This window comes from Oncorhynchus nerka, linkage group LG18 (assembly GCF_034236695.1).
Source record: "Oncorhynchus nerka isolate Pitt River linkage group LG18, Oner_Uvic_2.0, whole genome shotgun sequence".
Taxonomy (NCBI): Eukaryota; Metazoa; Chordata; class Actinopteri; order Salmoniformes; family Salmonidae; genus Oncorhynchus; species Oncorhynchus nerka.
Window position 1 is genome coordinate 54,308,000 of NC_088413.1, and position 22,306 is coordinate 54,330,305.

Genomic DNA, 22,306 nt, shown 5'->3' on the forward strand with positions numbered 1-22,306 from the left:
GGGAATAGCCAAACGTAGCTGCTGCTCATTCCGTCTGACAGTTGTGAATCTGATGCAGCGGAAGAGCTACTGCCCCCTTACCCGGGAAAGCACCAAACAACAGACAGGGACTTTGGACCATTGAAGAGGCACAAATATGATGAGAACTACATTGATTTGGGGTTCCCTTATATTGGGAGTAATGCCTTTCCTCAGCCACAGTGTATTATATGTGCAAAAGTACTATCTCACAACTCGATGAAACCTTGACTCTTGAGAAGACATTTAGAAACAAAACACACCCATTTGAAAAATAAAAAAACTATACAGACAATGTCTTCATCAAACAACACTTTCACGATGCATCAGTGACATGGCAGAAGATGTTTTGAAACAATTACTGCCTCGCATACAAGCCAGTGAATTATGTGCGTTACAGCTGGATGAGTCAACAGACGGATGGACTTTGGTGGTCAAGATGTGTTGGTATCTGTACTAATGGTGCAAAAGCCATGACAGAGAGACAGTGGAGTGGTAACGCGTGCAAGTAGTTGCTCCCAACGCCACTTGGGTACACTGCCTCATCCACCGAAAGGCTCTTGCTGCCAAGTGAATGCCTGACAGCTTGGAAGACATTTTGGACACTACAGTGAAAATGGTTAACTTTGTTAAAGCAAGGCCCCTGAACTCTCATATATTTTCTGCACTATGCAATGATATGGGCACCGACCATGTAACACTTTTACAGCATAGAGAAGTGTGCTGGTTATCAATGGGCAAAGTATTGACAAAAAATGTGTAATAGAGATACGAGCTTAAAGTTTTCTTTACTGACTCATTTTCATATGTCTGACCGCTTGCATGATGACGAGTTTCTCACACGACTGGCCTATATGGGTGATGTTTTTCTCGCCTGAATGAATCTAGGATTACAGGGACTCTCCGCAACTATATTCAATGTGCGGGACAAAATTGAGGCAATGATTAAGAAGTTGGAGCTCTTCTCTGTCTGCATTAACAAGGACAACACACAGGTCTTTCCATCATTGTATGATTTTTTGTGTGCAAATGAATTCAAGCTTACGGACAATGTTAAATGTGATTACAGTGAAGCATCTGAGTGAGTTGGGTGCGCAATTACGCAGGTACTTTCCCGAAACGGATGACACAAACAACTGGATTCGTTATCCCTTTAATGCCCTGCCTCCAGTCCACTTACCGATATCTGAACAAGAGAGCCTCATCAGAATTGCAACAAGCGGTTCTGTGAAAATAGAATTTAATCAGAAGTCACTGCCTGATTTCTGGATTGGGCTGCTCTCAAAGTATCCTGCCTTGGCAAAACGTGTTGTTAAAACACTTGATGCCCTTTGCAACCACGTACCTATGTGAGAGTGGATTCTCGGCCCTCACTAGCATGAAAACTAAATACAGGCACAGACTGTGTGTGGAAAATGATTTAAGACTGAGACTCTCCAATACAACCCAACATGGCAGTGTTTTATTTTTTAAGTGCATCCTTTCAAGCACACCCTTCTCATTAATCTGTGGTAAAAAAAATTAAGAACAAATAAGGTTTTATATGTAAGATGGCTAAATAAAGAGCACTATAAAAAGTTTGTGAACCACTGTTTTAGGCAATAACATGTTTGTTTACATTTACTTTGTTTATAAACATTGGAGTAAAGCAAGATTATATTTTGGGTTCTGATTGGGTAAGACGACTCATGAGGCATTTATAAGTTATATTCAATAATCAATATTTACATATAATTCAAATCGATGTAGCAACTACTGCCCCTTTGATTTGATTTGATTTAAGGGTAGGGGTTAGGCATTGGTCTTGTTCGAGAGGATCAAAATGATTGCAGGCGACTGCTGACTGACTGATTTACAAATCACCTGTCATCATAAATAAAATAATGACCCATTATTATTTGTAGATCATTCAGTCATTTATGAATCAAACATTCAAGGAAATTACAGTAACGATTGCATTTTACTTTGTTTATAAACATTGGAGGGTGGCACAGAATTTATTTTATTTTTATTGAACCTTTATTTAACCAGGCAAGTAAGTTAAAAACAAATTCTTATTTACAATAACGGCTTACCCCGGCCAAACCCGGACAACGCTGGGCCAATTGTGCGCCGCCCTATGGGACTCCCAATCGCGGCCGGTTGTGATACAGCCTGGAATCAAACTAGGGTGTCTGTAGTGACTTCTCAAGCACTGAGATGCAGTGCCTTAGATCGCTGCGCCACTCGGGAGCAGGAGCACGATTACCCCACTGATAAATGTGAAATGGTTAATGTTAGGGTAAGGGTAGGGGTTAAGAGGTCATGGCTAGAAGGAATCCAGCTTTACTCAAATTAATGTCAGATTTAACTTTTTGTAGCAGGTTAGGAGAACTTATGCAGCAGGTTAGGAGCATTAACATAGCAGGTTAGGAGAATTAGGTTAGGCTTATGAAAATGGTTAGGGTTAGCTTAAACGCCCCCCAAAAAACTACTTTTGAGGACAATGTGATGTCACAAGATAATTAGTGTTGTTCCTGGGTGTAAAGAGCTGGAACACCACTGCCCACCAGAGATGGGTCTTTCATTCAGTTACATTACATTTTTTTCAGGCCTGCCAAACGATGTTACTGTAAATAGACATTACTGTGTGAATCACTTTAATTTACATTAGTTAATCATTTTATTTGGAATATTACATTGTTCCTGGACCAGAGGGTTATATTCAAAATCCCAGTGTTGTGCAAACAACGCTGTCCTGTGCATTACTGCTGGACATGTCATCTAGTTTCACCATAGCACTTCTGTTTTCACTTTAATAATCCTCCATGAAAGAAGCCGATTTTATAAACACATAATGCAAAGGAAGTGAAATTTGTGTCAGCTGATGCTTTACAGAACGTTTTAATGCACTGTGGCGCGTGGAATAATATTATAGAATTTTGCCGCACTAAAAAAGTATTTTTAGGAGACTGTTTCAATACGAGCTCAACGCACTTTTTTAAATAAAATGTTTTCCATAGGCTGATTGCTCCAAAATACCTTTACCGGTATAAACCTCATTGCAAGAGTCCAATGTATAATACGCCCCCATACGTGACCACTATCAGCTGATTCGTGACGTTAAACACGGAAGGCGGAACTTGACAGCAAAACATGGTACATTTACTTGGCAAATTACCTTCTGAAGAATGTCAAAAAGTAAGAATAATTGAAAAGTGCTATCTTTACTGTAATTTCCTTGAATGTTTGATTCATAGATGTGCTGTATTTTGTCAGCACAGTCCTGGAGCTAGTCAATGCAATATCAGGAGAACCCTTGCATGCATTCACTTTTTACATAGCAACGGTGATATTTTTATTTTATGTAACTAGGCAAGTCAGTTAAGAACAAATTCTTATTTAACAACGACGGACTACCAAAAGGCCTCCTGCGGGGACGGGGGCCTGGGATTTTTATTTATTTTTATAAATACAATATAAATATAGGACACAACACTACATAAAGAGAGACCTAAAGGCGACAATATAGCAAGGCAGCAACACAGCATGGTAGCATCACAAAACAAGGTACAAACATTGGGCACAGACAACGGTCAACAAGGTAGAGACAACAATACATCACACAAAACCACCACAACTGTCAGTAAGAGTGTCCATGATTGAGTCTTTGAATGAAGAGATTGAGATAAAACTGTACAGTTTGTTGTAGCTAGCTGCAGCGAACCGAATAGAGGAGCGATATGTGAATGCTTCCGTAGTACAGCTGTTACACTTTAGCCACTAAAGTGTAGCAATAACTTTTTAAACTAACCTCTTCTTTAGGATACACTTTTCCCATATCAATAACGAAGACAGTATCATACATGCCAACAGTGTCCAGTTGCAGCGGGTTCTACAAAAAACACACGTTCATTAAGGTATTGAATACATGTTTTGTATCGAGTGAGAAGTGCCACTTGCATATGTGTAGGTCGATGCCGTTCATATATTTTTTAATGAGTATTGCCTTATTTCTATTACAGCATATTGGATGACTGTCATTCATATTACATTCACTCAGTTCAATGTAACGTTTTTTAGATTTAGGCTACATACTACATGATAATACAATTTTCCCTATACCCATCGTGAGGTTGCTACAACCTAGCCTATGAATGAACGTTTACAACGTAGGTGCACAGGTCGAAAGAAATTTGAGTAATTAAGGTGACAGATATTGACACATTCAATACCGCCTTGCTCACACTGGCCTGCATCTAGCAGATATAGTCAGCAAGCAGTTTAGCAGTTACCCTGGCCGGCCCCAGGGGCAATACATTAATAAAACCAAGTTCTAGTGTTGGATAGCCAGCTACCTAACATAGCATCTTTCTCTGTTTGAGTAAACTAACTTGCTACATTCCATAGCTAAGCAAGTGAAGAAAAATAAATAAATATAGATATCTCTCTCTCTTGCTTCTTCATTTTTTAAAGAAATGAATTTGTTCAACTATTGTCTTTCTCTCGCTGATTCAACCTCTTATCACATTTTATGCACTACAATGTTAGCTAGCTGTAGCTTATGCTTTCAGTACTACATTGATTCTTCGATCCTTTGCTTGGGTGGACAACTTTTCAGTTCATGCTGCAAGAACTGATAGGTTGGAGGACATCCTCTGGAAGTTGTCATAATTACTGTTTAAGTCTATGGAAGGTGATGAGAACCACGAGCCTACTAGAGTTTTGTATCGATGTCAATGTACCCAGAGGAGGACAGAATTTAGCTGTCCTCCGTCCGGCTACACCATAGTGCTACCCTACAGAGTGCTGTTGAGGCTACTGTAGACCTTCATTGCAAAACAGTGTGTTTTAATCAATTATTTACTTCAAGATTTTCACACACTGTTGCTGGTATTTTGGCCCATTCCTCCATGCAGATCTCTAGAGCAGTGATGTTTTGGAGCTGTTGCTGGGCAACACGGACTTTCAACTCCCTCCAAAGATTGTCTATGGGGTTGAGATCTGGAGACCTGCTAGGCCACTCCAGGACCTTGAAATGCTTCTTACGAAGCCACTACTTCGTTGCCCGGTCGGTGTGTTTGGGATCATTGTCATGCTGAAAGACCCAGCAACGTTTCATCTTCAATGCCCTTGCTGATGGAAGGAGAATTTCGCTCAAAATCTCACGATACATGGCCCCATTCATTCTTTCCTTTACACGGATCAGTCGTCCTGGTCCCTTTGCAGAACAACAGCCCCAAAGCATGATTTTTCCACCCCCATGCTTCACAGTAGGTATGGTGTTCTTTGGATGCAACTCAGCATTCTTTGTCCTCCAAACACGACGAGTTGAGTTTTTACCAAAAAGTTCTATTTTGGTTTCATCTGACCATATGACATTCTCCCAATCTTCTTCTGGATCATCCAAATGCTCTCTAGCAAACTTCAGATGGGCCTGGACATGTACTGGCTTAAGCAGGAGGACACGTCTGGCACTGCAGGATTTGAGTCCCTGGCGGCGTAGTGTGTTACTGATGGTAGGCTTTGTTACTTTGGTCCCAGCTCTCTGCAGGTCATTCACTAGGTCCCCCCGTGTGGTTCTGGGATTTTTGCTCACCGTTCTTGTGATCATTTTGACCCCACGGGGTGAGATCTTGCGTGGAGCCCCAGATCGAGGGAGATTATCAGTGGTCTTGTATGTCTTCCATTTCCTAATAATTGCTCCCACAGTTGATTTCTTCAAACCAAGCTGCTTACCTATTGCAGATTCAGTCTTCCCAGCCTGGTGCAGGTCTACAATTTTGTTTCTGGTGTCCTTTAACAGCTCTTTGGTCTTGGCCATAGTGGAGTTTGGAGTGTGACTGTTTGAGGTTGTGGACTGGTGTCTTTTATACTGATAACAAGTTCAAACAGGTGCCATTAATACAGGTAACGAGTGGAGGACAGAGGAGCCTCTTAAATAATAAGTTATAGGTCTGTGAGAGCCAGAAATCTTGCTTGTTTGTAGGTGACCAAATACTTATTTTCCACCATAATTTGCAAATAAATTCATGAAAAATCCTACAATGTGATTTTCCGGATTTTTTCCCCCTCATTTTGTCTGTCATAGTTGAAGTGTACCTATGATGAAAATTACAGGCCTCTCTCATCTTTCTATAAGTGGGAGAACTTTCACAATTGGTGGCTGACAATACTTTTTTGCCCCACTGTATTTAGTGCAATGTTATCTAAAAAGAATAGCTTTTTTAATGTTTCACTATTTTATTTTTGCCATTCACTAAGGATAGTCCTCCCCTTCCTCCGCTGAGGAGCCTTCACTAGTGTAGCTCTTTGTTTTGGTCGCACTGTGTGACATGCTGTCATCTACTTCTACACGTGGCTGCGTAGCATACATGCTGGGTAATAATAAGAATGTGTTCTACTTAGTGCTTTTCAAAGAACCTCAAAGCACACAAAAATACATCTAATTTAGAAAAACAACATGAGATGGACAGTCATTAGCAGTGGTGTAAAATACTTAAGCAACAATTCTTTAAAGTACTTAAGTAGTTTTGGGGGGTGATCTGTAGGCCTACTTTACTATTTGTATTTTTTACAACTTTTACTTTTACTCTACTACATTCCTAAAGAAAATCATATATATATATATATATATATATATATATATATACGATTTACTCCATACTTTTTTCCTCACACCCAAAAGTACTTGTTACATTTTGAATGCTTAGCATGAAAGGAAAATGGTCCAATTCACTCACTCATTAAGAGAACATCCCTGGTAATCCCTACTGCCTCTGATCTGGCAGACTCAATTAACACAAATGCTTATTTTGTAAAGAAGAGTGTTGGAGTGTGCCCCAAGAAAATTGTGCTGTTTGTTTGGCTTAATAGAAGGAATATGACATTATTTGTTCTTTTACTTTTGATACTTAAGTATATTTAAAACCCACATACTTTTAGACTTTTACTAGAGTATTATTTTACTGGTTGACTTTCACTTTGACTTGTCATTTTTTTGTGTCTTTACTTTTACTCAAGTATGACAATTGTGTACTTTTTCCACCACTGGTCATTAGAAAGTTCATGGCTTGAGTGATCATCTGAGGGAGGTAAATACTAGATGTGTGGTAGCTAACATGGCGAGGAACCTCTTTGTGTGGTACAGAACATGGATTTTTCTGAATGTGTTCTCTGATTTTTGTAGAACCACATGCAATGAGGCACAGACAATTATTTGATATTTTGTAAGTTCTCAATTCAGGAAAAAAGTATCACCAATAACAGGTTAATTGAAACCTTTCATGCTACACTTTACAGTAGCTAAGGTATAACGGCTGTATGGAACCATTCACATATCACCTTTACAATGTGTAGCTACATAGCAACAGGCCATTGTAGGAGGAAAATGTCATTAATAAAATACATTTTTCATTAGCTGGCACGCAAGAGGGGTCGATTTGGCAAAGTGTTTCATTGTTATAAGCACATGCTGAACCAACAATTGAACAGCAGAGGGAGCATGATGCTTGATTGTAAATACAAAGCATACAGATAAGGTGCTTACTCAAAAACACTATGACCGCCACACAAACATGGGCATGGCATTGTTTACTGACTTGTTTTGGGTAGATGGATTAAATCCCAGCATAGGCTACAAAAGGACCGCAATACATTTTTTCACGACGATGATGATGATGATGATACACACTTTCTCTCCTCCAGCTATTACACTGGGTGGTAGACGGTGTGTGTGGGCGGGAGCCCCCTCGGATGGCAGACTACGGTAATACGTGGACCCTTGTAGAATGGATGGAGCTCCTCGACTCCCTCTCCTCTCTGTTCCGGCTCGCCGTGGGTAAGAAGACCCCAGACGAAGAGGTGAGACCATCGTCAGTGAGTTTGGAGCAGTCTTTTGAGTTTTATCATGAATGTTTGACTTTGAGTCATGTTCCATGCATGACTGGCCCTTGACTTAGATGTCAGGGGAGTTGGGTTTCTAAGATGTGCAATGCAGTGGCTCACTGGTTTGTGAGGGTTCTTTGTGTCGGGCTCTTTAGTGTGTATTAGGTTTGTGTAGCGCCTCTTGACGGCTGCAATGTATTTTGTATACCGGCAGTGTATTGGATTTGTAAGGAGTGTGAAGAGTATTTGGTTTGGTCAATGTTTCTCAATCCATTCCCGAGGGATTCTCAGGGGGTATACATTTTGATTGAACCATGTGTTTTATTGCTGGGCTAGAACAAAAGTGGACAATGGTCACCCCTCTGTGAGGGCTGTAGTGTGTGGTATGTTGTGTTTTGTTATGCCTGCAGAGTAGACTGTGGATTTGGGGTGTCAGGTGTATACACTGTGTTGGTCTCAGGTTTCAGTGTGTTTGCCACTCCGGTGGAAGGCAGGCGTCAGGTTTCAGACTCTGCTGGGATATCCCAGCAATCTGTTTTCTGACTCTTGACAGGAGGGGTCATTGAAAGTTCAACCAGGCATCAGACTACTTTGTTCCCCTAGAATGCATCTTTGGCACGGCTTAGTAACATTTAATGCTAACACCCAGGCCTACATTTTCAATTGATACATACAGTGCCAGTTTATTATTATTTTTACATTTTTCTAAACATTTTTAATATTTAAGGAGAGAAAAACAAGATATCTTGATTGCAAAGGTCTACACACCTCTTTGGCACATCTAAATAAGTTTAAAAAACAAGTCTTTTTATGAAAATCACGCAATTACACTGAACAAAATAACATAGAAAAATGTTAACGATTTTACTGAGTTACAGTTAGGGTTGCACATTTTGGGGAATATTCATAGGTGGAAACTTTCTGTGGGAATTAATGGGAATGTATGCAAATTAATATTAATATCATTTGAATGTAGATGTTTTTTTGTATTGGATCTATTTACCATACAGAAACATACACATTTTACCTTATCATAAGTAGACACAATTACAAATGATTAAATCCTTCCAATAGAAATTTTAAAAACTATATACACTGCTCAAAAAAATAAAGGGAACACTTAAACAACACAATATAACTCCAAGTCAATCACACTTCTGTGAAATCAAACTGTCCACTTAGGAAGCAACACTGAGTGACAATACATTTCACATGCTGTTGTGCAAATGGAATAGACAACAGGTGGAAATTATAGGCACTTAGCAAGACACCCCCAATAAAGGAGTGGTTCTGCAGGTGGTGACCACAGACCACTTCTCAGTTCCTATGCTTCCTGGCTGATGCTTTGGTCACTTTTGAATGCTGGCGGTGCTTTCACTCTAGTGGTAGCATGAGACTGAGTCTTACAACCCACACAAGGCTCAGGTAGTGCAGCTCATCCAGGATGGCACATCAATGCGAGCTGTGGCAAGAAGGTTTGCTGTGTCTGTCAGCGTAGTGTCCAGAACATGGAGGCGCTACCAGGAGACAGGCCAGTACATCAGGAGATGTGGAGGAGGAGCAGGAGGAGCACTGCCAGAGCCCTGCAAAATGACCTCCAGCAGGCCACAAATGTGCATGTGTTTGCTCAAACGGTGAGAAACGGACTCCATGAGGGTGGTATGAGGGCCCGACGTCCACAGGTGGGGGTTGTGCTTACAGCCCAACACCGTGCAGGACGTTTGGCATTTGCCAGAGAACACCAAGATTGGCAAATTCGCCACTGGCGCCCTGTGCTCTTCACAGATGAAAGCAAGTTCACACTGAGCACATGTGACAGACGTGACAGAGTCTGGAGACGCCGTGGAGAACGTTCTGCTGCCTGCAACATCCTCCAGCATGACCGGTTTGGCGGTGGGTCAGTCATGGTGTGGGGTGGCATTTCTTTGGGGGGCCGTACAGCCCTCCATGTGCTCGCCAAAGGTAGCCTGACTGCCATTAGGTACCGAGATGAGATCCTCAGACCCCTTGTGAGACCATATGTTGGCCCTGGGTTCCTCCGAATGCAAGACAATGCTAGACCTCATGTGGCTGGAGTGTGTCAGCAGTTCCTGCAAGAGGAAGGCATTGATGCTATGGACTGGCCCGCCTGTTCCCCAGACCTGAATCCAATTGAGCACATCTGGGACATCATGTCTCGCTCCATCCACCAACGCCACGTTGCACCACAAACTGTCCAGCAGTTGGCGGATGCTTTAGTCCAGGTCTGGGAGGAGATCCCTCAGGAGACCATCCGCCACCTCATCAGGAGCATGCCCAGGCATTGTAGGGAGGTCATACAGGGACGTGGAGGCCACACACACTACTGAGCCTCATTTTGACTTGTTTTAAGGACATTACATCAAAGTTGGATCAGCCTGTAGTGTGGTTTTCCACTTTAATTTTGAGTGTGACTCCAAATCCAGACCTCCATGGGTTGATAAATTTGATTTCCATTGATCATTTTTGTGTGATTTTGTTGTCAGCACATTCAACTATGTAAAGAAAAAAGTATTTAATAAGAATATGTCATTCATTCAGATCTATGATGTGTTATTTTAGTGTTCCCTTTATTTTTTTGAGCAGTGTAGTTACGAATCGAACTTTAATTAAATGAGTTTTCTCTTCACATGGGATGATTTTGCTGAATAACCAAAGAAAGGGAATATTGAATGATCCATCGCATCTCCCAAAAACGTTTTCAACATACATCTGTAAAATGATAGTCTAGAAACTAAAGCTTTGGTTGTCTTCCTCTCAGGCTTGCATGTCTTCTCCCTGGACCTCCTCAATGTCCAGCTCTTGAACATCAGACTCTGAGGCCTCATCTTCACTGTCACTTTCCAACCTTGTTGAGGATGGCTCGTTGTCAGGCTAAAAAAAAAATCTAATTTGCCCGGATGGCCACCAATTTTTCAACCCTTGTATTGGTCAGCCTGTTGCGTGCTTTGGTGTGTGTGTTCCCAAACAAGGATGATGGAGGCAACAGGGGAAAGAGCCTCAGAGCCACGAAGTCCCTTCCACCAGGTGGCTGATGATATATGTTGGCACAATATACCATATTTCATCTCAATCCCAAAGCCCTTGCTTGGAAGTGTACTTTGCCAGACTGCCAAGAACCTTGCCCTCATCCAGGCCAAGGTGGTAAGACACGATAGTGATGCCACCATATGCTTTGTTGATCTCTGCACCAGACAGGATGCTCTTGCCAGCATACTTGGGGTCCAACATGTATGCTGCGGCGTGAATGGACTTCAGGCAGAAGTCTTCGTGCTTTTTGATGTATTTCAGAACTGCAGTTTCCTCTGCTTGGAGCAACAGTGAAATGGGCAGGGCAGTACAGATTTCTTCTCAAGCAGAGTCTGAACATCAGACAGTATGGCATTGTCTCCCTCAATCTGTGAAATGGCTTCTGTTATAGGTTTCAGGAGTTTCAGGCTGCTTACCACTCTCCCAAAATACATAATCCAGGAGGATCCTCTTGATGGGGCTGTCCATATCAGCAGACTGATTTGGCCATTTCTTGGAGAGACTCCTTCCCCTCCAGGAGACTGTCAAACATGATGACAACACCCCCCCCCCCCCAACATGTGTTGCTGGGCAGCTTCAATGTGGTGCTCTTATTCTTCTTACTTTGCTTGGTGAGGTAGATTGCTGTTATAACTTGATGACCCTTCACACACCTAACCATTTCCTTAGATCTCTTGTAGAGTGTATCCATTGTTTTCAGTGCTATGATGTCCTTGAGGAGCAGATTCAATGCATGAGCAGCATAGCCAATGGGTGTGATGTGAGGGTAGGACTCCACTTTAGACCAAGCAGCCTTCATGTTCACAGCATTGTCTGTCACCAGTGCAAATACCTTCTGTGGCCCAAGGTCATTGATGATTGCCTTCAGCTCATTTGCAATGTAGAGACTGGTGTGTCTGTTGTCCCTTGTGTCTGTGCTCTTGTAGAATACTGGTTGAGGGGTGGAGATTATGTAGTTAATTATTCCTTGCCCACGAACATTTGACCACCCATCAGAGATGATTGCAATACAGTCTGCTTTCTCTATGATTTGCTTGACCTTCACTTGAACTCTGTTGAACTCTGCATCCAGCAAATGAGTAGATAAAGCATGACTGGTTGGAGGGGTGTATGCTGGGCGAAGAACAATCAGAAATCTCTTCCAATACACATTGCCTGTGAGCATCAGAGGTGAACCAGTTGCATACACAGCTCAAGCATCAGCATTTCTCTGACTACGTTGCTCCAACATGAGCTGTTGCTATCAATAAGGTGTCTGATTAATAATTTCACCTCGAATAGAAGTAGAGGGACTTTTTGTCAGAGGTTGACTGTTGTGAGCGCTGAGGGAACTTTATGCACTTGGCCAGGTGATTCTGTATCTTTGTTGTATTCTTCACATATGATTTGGCACAGTATTTGCAAATGTACACAGCTTTTCCTTCTACATTAGTTGCAGTGAAATGTCTCTGCACATGTGATGGAAGAATGCACTGTGCATGCAGAGGGTTGCAATTCCATTGCATTGGGGATAGTTTAACCAAAATATGTGAAAATACCTAGAATTGCCTTATGTGTATCCCACAAAAAAGGTTCACTGTTATAAGCTAACTTTTTTGACGAATTTAAGCAAAACTTCCCATGGAAAATTTCCGGGGAAATTCTGGAAATTTACCAGAAACTTTCCGACCCTTTGCAACCTTAGTTACAGTTCATATAAGGAAATCAGTCAATTGAAATGTGTTCATTAGGCCCTAATCTATGGATTTCACATGACTGGGAATACAGACATGCATTTTTTGGTCACAGATACCTTTAAAAAAAAAAGTAGGGCTGTGAATCAGAATCAGTCAGTGTCTGGTGTGACCACCATTTTCCTCATGCAGCGCGACACATCTCCTTCTCATAGAGTTGATCAGGCTGTTGATTGTGGCCTGTGAAATGGTGTCCCACACCTCTTCAATGGCTGTGCGAAGTTTCTGGATATTGGCGGGAACTGGAACACACTGTTGTACACGTTCATCCAGAGTATCCCAAACATGCTTAATGGGTGACATGTCTGGTGAGTGTGCAGGCCATGGAAGAACTGGGAAATTTTCAGTATCCAGGAATTGTGTACACATCCTTGCGACATGGGACCGTGCTTTATCATGCTGAAACATGTGGTGATGTCGGCGGATGAAAGGCACGACAATGGGCCTCACATTATCTCTGTGCATTCAAATGACCATCAATAAAATGCAATTGTGTTTGTTGTACGTATCTTATGCCTGCCCATACCATAATCCCACCTCCACCATGGGGCACTCTGTTCATAACGTTGACATCAGTAAACCGCTCGCCCACATAACGCCATACAGGTACATTCGAAACCGGAATTCATCCATGAAGAGCACACTTCGGTGGCCACTGGCATGCTGGAGAAGGTGAGCATTTGCCCACTGAAGTCGGTTACGCCGCCAAACTGCTGTCAGGTCAAGACCCGGGTGAGGATGGCGAGCACTCAGATGAGCTTCCCCGAGATGATTTCTGACAGTTTATGCAGTAATTCTTCAGTTATGCAAACCCACAGTTTCATCAGCTGTCCGGGAAGCTGGTCTCAGACGATCCTTCAGGTGAAGAAGCCGGATATGGAGGTCCTGGGCTGGCGTGGTTACACATGGTCTGCGGTTGTAAGGCCGGTTGGATGTACTACCAAATTCTCTAAAATAACATTGGAGAAAGCATATGGTAGCGAAATTAACATTCAATTATCTGACAACAGCTCTGGTGGATATTCCTGCTGTCAGCATGTCAATTGCACGCTCCCTGAAAGCCACAGATGTCTCAAGTTTTGTGACAACTTCACATTTTAGAGTGGCCTTTTATTGTTTCCAGCACAAGGTGCACCTGTGTAATGATTATGCGGTTTAATCAGCTTTTTGATTAGCCACACCTGTCAGGTGGATGGACCAACACTTTATGTGTTGCATTTATATTTTTGTCCAGTGTAGTTTCGTTTGTGCAAAAGTAATAGTGGGAAAAATAGATGGGATCATTTTTGAATAAGTTCCTCTTTCTGAGTAATATTCAAACAGATTTAACCTCCAAGCCAAAATGTGTATATAGTTACAGATCAGGTGAAGGTGATGAAACAATTCCAAAATGCCATAATAACCCTTTGAATATGGACAAGTATGGCAATTAAGCTGTTGATGGTGTTACATATCAACTGGGTGCTGAGAGGATCTGTCAGTCCTTCCTAACATAGTTATGGGAGAGAATGAGAACTGCTCAGAGATGTCACTATAAGGCCAAAGGTGATTTTAAAACAGACACTGAGTTCCTTTGCTGAGCTGTGAGAACTGTGGATGGATTAGCAACATTGCGTTCATTTTCCATTACTGACCTGTATGACAGTGGAAAGAAGAAAGCATGTGCTAATAAAATCCATTCCAAATCATCCTTCCTGTTTGCAAAATGGTCATTTAAGTAATACTTTAAGAGAACATAACAAATAAATGAACTTTTTTGCAAAAACTTTCGGTTTAGGGCAAATCCAACACGACACATCACCGAGTGAACCTTCCATATTTTCAAGAATTGTGGCAGCATCATCATGTTATGTTATTATTGTCACCGGCAGGGATTGGGGAGTTTTGTCAGGACCAAAATAAATATGAAAAACGTAGTATTCTGAAGACCTCACACTAGGATATAGATTTATGTTTGAGGGCAACAAATGATAAAGCCAAAGTGGCCTTCCGTGAGGTGTTCAGTGATTCTGAGTCGTCTAGTCTCAGCCCTGACTTAAATCTGTGCGAAAATCAGTGACAATACTGGAATATTGCTGTCCATCAATGATCTACAACCAAATTGAATGAGCTTGATCAATTTTGACAATAAGAATGGATAGATGTTGCCCTAAGGGCTGTGCAAAGTTGGCGGGACCTTATTCAAAATCATTTTCAGCTGTAATTTCTGCCAAAAGTACTTCCATCAAGTATTAACTCATGTCAGGGGTGTGAAGACCTACTAAATAAATACATTTTCATTTTTTTTAAATAAATGTTTCTTTCACTTTGAAAGTGTGAAGTAGGCTGTCAATCAGTGGGGTAAAATCCCAATTTAATCTATTTTTTTAGATTTTAATTTAAGGGACCAAACTGTGACAACTGTGTAAAGGTTGTGTAGACTTTCTCTAGGCACTATATGAGTTAATTTAGTAGCAAAGTTATTTCAGTAGCGAGTTATTGACAATACTAATGAAATATTACAGGGACATAGACTCATCTGTTTCAGTTGCGAAACTAAATGTTTTATGTGTAAATAGAATTACAGGCAGACTGAAACAAGACCAGCCATTTGATATTCATTGCACAATCACCAGGAGCTGTGGCACAAGATGGGAACAACGAGCTGCGGAACATATTTACAAAAGTCATGTATTAATAAATATTGTATGTCCAGTGTTGACAGTTTGTGTATCATGTGTGTTTAATGTAGGCCAATGTGCAGGTAACTGCCAAAATAAAGGAAACACCAACATAAAGTGTCTAAATAGGGCGTTGGGCTATTAAGCCGCCAGAACAGCTTCAATGCTCCTTGGCATATATTTGACTAGTGTCTGGAAATCTATTGGAGGGATATGACACCATTCTTCAATGAGAAATTCTATAATTTGGTGTTTTGTTGAGGGTAGTGGAAATTGCTGTCTCATGCGCCGCTCCAGAATCTCCCGTAAGTGTTCAATTGGGTAGAGGTCTGGTGACTTACACACATTCTTTAAACACTCTATGCTCCTTTACAAATTCACTGAGATGTATTCTAGCAATGGTACCGAAAATAATGGGCAACTGGTATTTTAAAATATGACCCTAAGCATTATGGGATATTAATTGCTCTACACCTGTGTGGAAGCACCTGCTTTCAATATATTTATATATTTTGTATCCCTCATTTACTGAAGTGTTTCCTTTTATTTTGGCAGTTACCTGTACCATCCCACACAAGTTATTTTGAATTTGAACTGTGTAGTTTGCCAATAAAATGGAATATACAGTATGAGAGATTTATTGATTACTGCAACTGCCAACCTCTTCTGCTTTGGGCAGGTGCTGGCATCGTTGGCAGACGTGGGCAGTGGGTATGGGGAGGCTGTGCTGACTGTCCTGAGGGCCAGACGAGAGGAGATCCGTCAGGCGCTGGTGGAGAGGACCAATAACGTGTCCAGCTCTACCCTCCAGGATTTTGACTGGCAGATAAAGGTGAATTCCCTGCACTATAGTGAGGAGACAACAATCTCAGTTTGATTGGGAAACTGATTGGTCAGGACTCCCTTGAAAAATATATATATATTTTTTATCTCAAAGGAATATCTTGGTTAAATACAGGTCAAATGAAAAAAGTGTTTTTACTTGGTATGCAGAAATTCCGTGAGAAATTATGCTTTATCAGTCATTGATTTGGGGTGAAATACTGAGTTGTATGGTTCACTACCTATCTACTACTGCTACCACAATGATTTTTATACATTTGAATCCTAAGCCTTTCTCTCGCTCTCTGTTTCTCTGTTCAGCTGGCATTGTCCAGCGATAAGATCTCATTTCTCCATACCCCTCTACTCAACCTCTGTTTGGATGTGAAGGAGAATGGTGCCCTGAAGCCTCTGTCTGTCGAGATGAACAGAGAGGAATTACAAACACTCATCAGCTCATTGGAGGCTGCCAATAAGGTACAATCTTCGGGGGGACACGTGCATGCACTTATACACAAATTATTAGGGTATTGACTTGTGTGCGTCATTGCCGATCGAATGCGTTTGTGTCAGTGTGTTTGTCCAATGTTTCAGTGGTGCATAGTTATGCAAAGCATGTGTGTGTGTGTTTGAGTTTGACCAGCATCAGTGGAGGGTATGATTTGGATGGGTTGAGAACAGTTTTCATGGCAGTTCCACCAAAAGTCTAATATCATTACACCTACTGATGTCAGAGGCGCAAGAGCCTGTGATTTCTGCCAGCCATTGTGCCTTCATTCACTTAATGTTTTTCCCCCCAGTCTCTCCATATTCCCTGTCGTAGAAGACATTTGTATGTATATTACAGGAGTGCTTTTATACAGAAACATATTCGTATCCCAACTGCAGTTCATAGTCTGACTGTACACTCCTCCCACAAGTCTCCAGAAAACTTGTGTTTTGGGACCGAGAGTTACCTTTTCATTAAAACGTTAGAGGACAAAAGGTCCTAGCGTGTGAGGAACATGTTTGCTGGCCTCAAATGCTAGTCAGCTAGCAAATATTTAGAAGCAAATGTAAAATTGTTTAGCGAGTCATGCTAACCCGTTGCAATCCGTTTAGTGTTGATTGCTAGCTACAGATGTTAGCTGGCTAGTTAGCTACAATAGTTAGCTACAGCCATCAGTTGTTGTGTTATCATATTTAGCCTATTCCACCGTTTGTAAAAGGCATACTGGCATTTGAATATAGCACAGGAATAGGGAATCTAGACACACTGTGGACACGATAGACACATTTAAATGTACACTATCATTCAAAATTTTGGGGTAACCTAATGTCCTTGTTTTTGAAAGAAAAACAACATTTATTGAACATTAAAATAACAACAAATTGATCAGAATTAGTGTAGACATTGTTAATATTGTAAATGACTACTGTAGCTGGAAACAACAGATTTTTTTTTGCGGAATAACTACATAGGCCCATTATCAGCAACCATCACTCCTGTGTTCCAATGGCACGTTGTGTTAGCTAATCCAAGTTTATCATTTTAAAAGGCTAATTGATCATTAGAAAAGCCTTTTTCAGTTATGTTAGCACAGCTGAAACCTATTGTGCTGATTTAAAGAAGCAATACAACTGGCCTCCTTAAGACTAGTTGAGTATCTGGAGCATCAGCATTTGTGGGTTCGATTACAGGCTCAAAATGTCCAGAAACAAAGGACCTTCTTCTGAAACTCAAGTCTATTCTTGTTCTGAGAAATGAAGGCTATTCCATACGAGATATTGCCAAGGAGTCGCCTCTTCACTGTTGACATTGAGACTGGTGTTTTGCGGGTACTATTTAATGATGCTGCCAGTTGAGGACTTATGACGTGTCTGTTTCTCAAACTAGACACTCTAATGTACTTGTCCTCTTGCTCAGTTGTGGTTAGAGCCAGTTTGCGCTGTTATTTGAAGGGAGTGGTACACAGCATTGTACGAGATCTTCAGTTCCTTGGCAATTTCTCGCATGGAATAGACTGATAGTTTCAGAAGAAAGTTCTTTGTTTCTGGCCATTTTCAGCCAGAATGCTCCAGATACTCAACTAGTCTAAAGAAGGCCAGTTTTATTGCTTCTTTAATCAGCACAACAGGTTTCAGCTGTGCTAACATAATTGCAAAAGGGTTTTCTAATGATCGATTAGCCTTTTAAAATTATAAACTTGGATTAGCTAACACAACGTGCCATTGGAACACAGGAGTGATGGTTGCTGATAATGGGCCTCTGTACGCCTATGTAAATATTCTGTAAAAAATATGCCATTTCCAGCTACAATAGTCATTTACAACATTAACAATATCTACACTATTTCTGATCAATTTGATGTTATTTTAATGGACAAAAAAAGTTGCTTTTCTTTCAAAAACAAGGACATTTCTAAGTGACCCCAAACCTTTGAACAATAGTGTAAGTATAGATGCATGACTCATTTGGAATTCCATAAACAGAACTCTATGATCAGAATACTAAAGCTGTGTGAACTGTCAAGTCTAGACATGGCCCTAGAGAGCCCTTCTCCTATATATACATTGATCTTTTCTTTGACAGCATAGGCCTCAAAGGTACTGCCTATCTCCAGTTTAAAGTAGTCAACTTATTATTCTACTTTTGAGTTTATTGGCAGTTTGTAAATAAACAAAAAAATGGTCATAACAGCTACCGTGCTGGAGTGTGTATAGTCTGAACAGGTATAAAGCCAATGTTGGTGATATACTGCAACCTGCAGTTATGGATTGTTTGCCTAGGAATGTAATTCATTGGCTGACCCCCCCCTCCTGCTGATCTGGGTTCTTTCTAGAGCCCGACCGATATATCGGTTCACCAATATTAGCCTTTTAAAGCTATATCGGTATTGGCTGATAACTCCACTGATAGCCTCTATTCAATAAATAGGATGAAAAAAGGGAATCTCATGCTTATCTGAACACTTGCTGCCATTCTCATGATGTGTCATTATTGTTAAAATGTGTGATATCAACATTTGAAGCATAGTTATTGGACAATTGCTCTTCTGGGTGGCAATTTGAAAACAGTGTGGGGAAAATTACACTTCTTCAGTTCCCTGCTGTTAAACAGTATATCGGCAAGTTTTGCCCCTCAAAAAATCAGAATCGGACCCCAAAAATCATATAATTCGGGCTCTAATCCTTTCTTAACCCATAGTAAATCCCACCAAATTGACGACTTTAAAATGGTGGAAGCCCTCTGGTGCTGTCTATGCTAATGCAGGATTTGTGGCACAAGAGCTCTCTATCCATCTCTATGTGCACACTTTACCTCTGTGTGTGTATCCTGACAGTGTGTGTTTGTGACCTTACAGGTGGTACTACAGCTGAAGTGATGGCGTCGATGGACATTTCACTGTGCCCTTTTATTTATGGCTCTTATTAAAGGGACATCATAGAGGGACACTGAGCTATGATGCAGGGGAACAACTCTTAGCCTTCAACCCACTAGGCACTGATTCCTTACGCCTCGATCACACCTACAGCGTCATTGCACAAAATGAAACACAGCAACATCTGGATATGTGTGCAACAAAAGTTCAACAATCACCTTCTGCTACCATTTCTGTCAATCCTTCTACACATATAATTTGATGCATACGTTTGATAAATCCAATGCATGCACCACACAGAACGCACTGCGACTGCCTCTGCAACGCAATGCTGCAAGGTACATGCAGTGTTCCATTGGAAATTAATGTACTTCTGGTGTACCAAAACGCAACGATGCTGTCTGTGTGAATGAATTAAAAAGCATTGAATTTGTATAAGCATGGGATAGTGGGTGTTGCACCATATTCCTTTTCTTCCATTTCTTTTAAATCCATGAGGGGGAGTGAATGAGTGCACATTTTGGGGAGAAGGTTAGAGAATTGTACTGCAGCCTGAGATATATTCCCATGACTGCAGCAGTCTTTTTTTGTACTTGTTGTTTTGCTGTTTTTTGTTGTTGTAATCCACTCCATTACTGTATAAAAAAAATGAATGTTTAACCTTTATTTGACCTTTTCTTCAATGGAATGCATTTTAGAGCTCTAGGCTGTCTCCAGACTCTGAAATGTCTTCATCTCTTTGTCTCTTGTCCTTCCTGATCTCTGTTGATTGGCTAGGTTAAAATATTGGCAAGGTCATCCATCTCCAGAGGCAATGTTATATATCAGACCAAATAATACCCCTTCCATGAGGGTTGCACTAACGTTATATATCAGACCAAATAATACCCCTTCCATGAAGGTTGAAAAGGCCCTTTTCATCTGTCTATTGAATATTTAATACAGATCACACTGTGCAAAATCTTCCTTTGTGTATGCCTGTGTACTAGTCAGCATGCCTATGATGTTATGCATGAAAACAGCAGTGGGGGTGAGTCATTGAGGACCTAACTTTCCCTGTTTTCCTAAATTCATCACATCTGGACCACAATATGGCAACGCTATAATGCATTAATGTTTTGATGAGATATAAAAAAGACCACGTTGCATGAGAATCCAGTGCGTGTTCTAGTTTGCCATATACAGGATTTGCAGTTACTGTAGTCTTTTTTAATAGAAGTAACCTGGCCTTGCAAGATTGGCTAGATATTTAGAGGCAGTGAGACTACAGAGGTGCATCTTGCGTGAACAAATACACACAGAGTGCAAATGATACCGTGGCATTCTATTGGGTGCACGAAAATGTTTTACATAATGACCAAACCGGCTCCGCGCCTGCATGTTGAGTTTGTCTATCACCACCAGACAGATCAGGACACGCAGGTTGAAATATCAAACATTTATTTGGGGACAGGTCAAAACACATATGAAATATTTATGGGAATTTAACTAGCTAGCTTGCTGTTGCAAGGTAATTTGTCCTGGGATATAAACATTGGGTTGTTATTGTAGCTGAAAGGTTATTTTTGTTGCTGGATCTTTGTAGAATTTGGACAAATTGAGTCACAAAATTGTGTGTTCTATACTCCAACAATTAATCCACAGATAAAAGGGGAAACCTAGTTAGTTTCTAGTAATCTCTCCTCGTTCAGTCTTCTGTGTATTTTATATGGTGGTTGGAATCCAACTGCAAGGTCACCCATGTGGGTATATGCTCTTAAAAACGAATGAGGAGATGGGAGAGGCAGGACTTGCAGCGCAGACATTCGCCAACAGTTTGGATGAAATGATTGAATAACGTGTACATTTTATTTTGCAACGCTCACGCACACAAGGCGGGCGGTGTGGTCAGCATGTTATGGGCCTAATAGTAAAGATGTCATTTAACTGTAAAAATGTGTTACATTTTAATGTGGCATGACATTTTCATCTGATTGTCAAGAAATCCCTTAAAAAGTAGGCTACCTGCGCACGTTCGTCCACTAATTCCAGCATCCAAACAGTGCCCTATGCACCCGCCATTTGATGAATGGAAAGAGACATCTGTTACAAACACTACATTCGGCGCTTGTCATTAGGCCTACACAGTGGTGTGTATTCATGGAAGCCATGCTTCCCCCAAAATGTTAACAATAAAACAAACTTATTAAATCATTTCTGTATTTTTAATAATTATCCTTCAATTTGCAAGTGGCTGAATGTATCTGATGCTGCCTGACCAAAAAGACATGGCATACTCCTTTTGGCCAGACAGCATCAGATACATTGGCTACACATACTGAGACAGAGGGGCGCTGTTTCACTCACTCTGATGCTTTCTCGGGAGAGACTGATGCATCTTTCTGTCGGTGCACGTCTCTTCAAATTATCAATATTTTTTTATAGAAAGTCCCCAAAGTTGGACTTTTTGGTGCCTTTAGGGGAACTCCTGCCTCATTCTGTAATACACACAGACACACACACACAACCAGAAGCATAATGCCCTAAAGCTTGTTTAAGAGACGATGCAAGTGTCCTAACGCCCTGCCAAATGTTGCTTATGATTTGATCATGTCTCAGCTTATCCTGCTCGTCATTGTCCTCATGAGGCTGTCCTAAAAGGGTCATGGTAACCATGTAAACTGAACTTCAGTAATGTTACACAGGCCATAAAAACAAACTAAAACATATTTTTTCAATGCAATAATACTTAGGTCATTGTAATGAGTGTTACATAGCCTATATGTCCGAAGGCTTAATTTGAAGACCCCACAATTGT

At 41.0% G+C, this 22,306-nt stretch overlaps 1 protein-coding gene across 3 annotated transcripts; it reads left to right on the plus strand.

The window, feature by feature from the left end:
- The first annotated feature begins 3,098 nt into the window (after window positions 1-3,098).
- On the plus strand, window positions 3,099-20,173 carry LOC115146112 (COMM domain-containing protein 8-like). 3 transcript variants are annotated; one of them, XM_029687920.2, is made up of 5 exons: window positions 3,099-3,198; window positions 7,705-7,875; window positions 16,005-16,157; window positions 16,469-16,624; window positions 19,492-20,173. In XM_029687920.2, the coding sequence occupies exons 1-5, from the start codon at window positions 3,154-3,156 to the stop codon at window positions 19,510-19,512; spliced, it is 546 nt and encodes a 181-aa protein (XP_029543780.1). In that variant the 5' UTR covers window positions 3,099-3,153; the 3' UTR covers window positions 19,513-20,173. The 3 variants fall into 3 exon arrangements, with proteins under 3 accessions (XP_029543780.1, XP_029543781.1, XP_029543782.1); XM_029687921.2 differs by having other exon boundaries at window positions 7,705-7,860; XM_029687922.2 differs by having other exon boundaries at window positions 3,114-3,156.
- The last annotated feature ends 2,133 nt before the right edge of the window (window positions 20,174-22,306 follow it).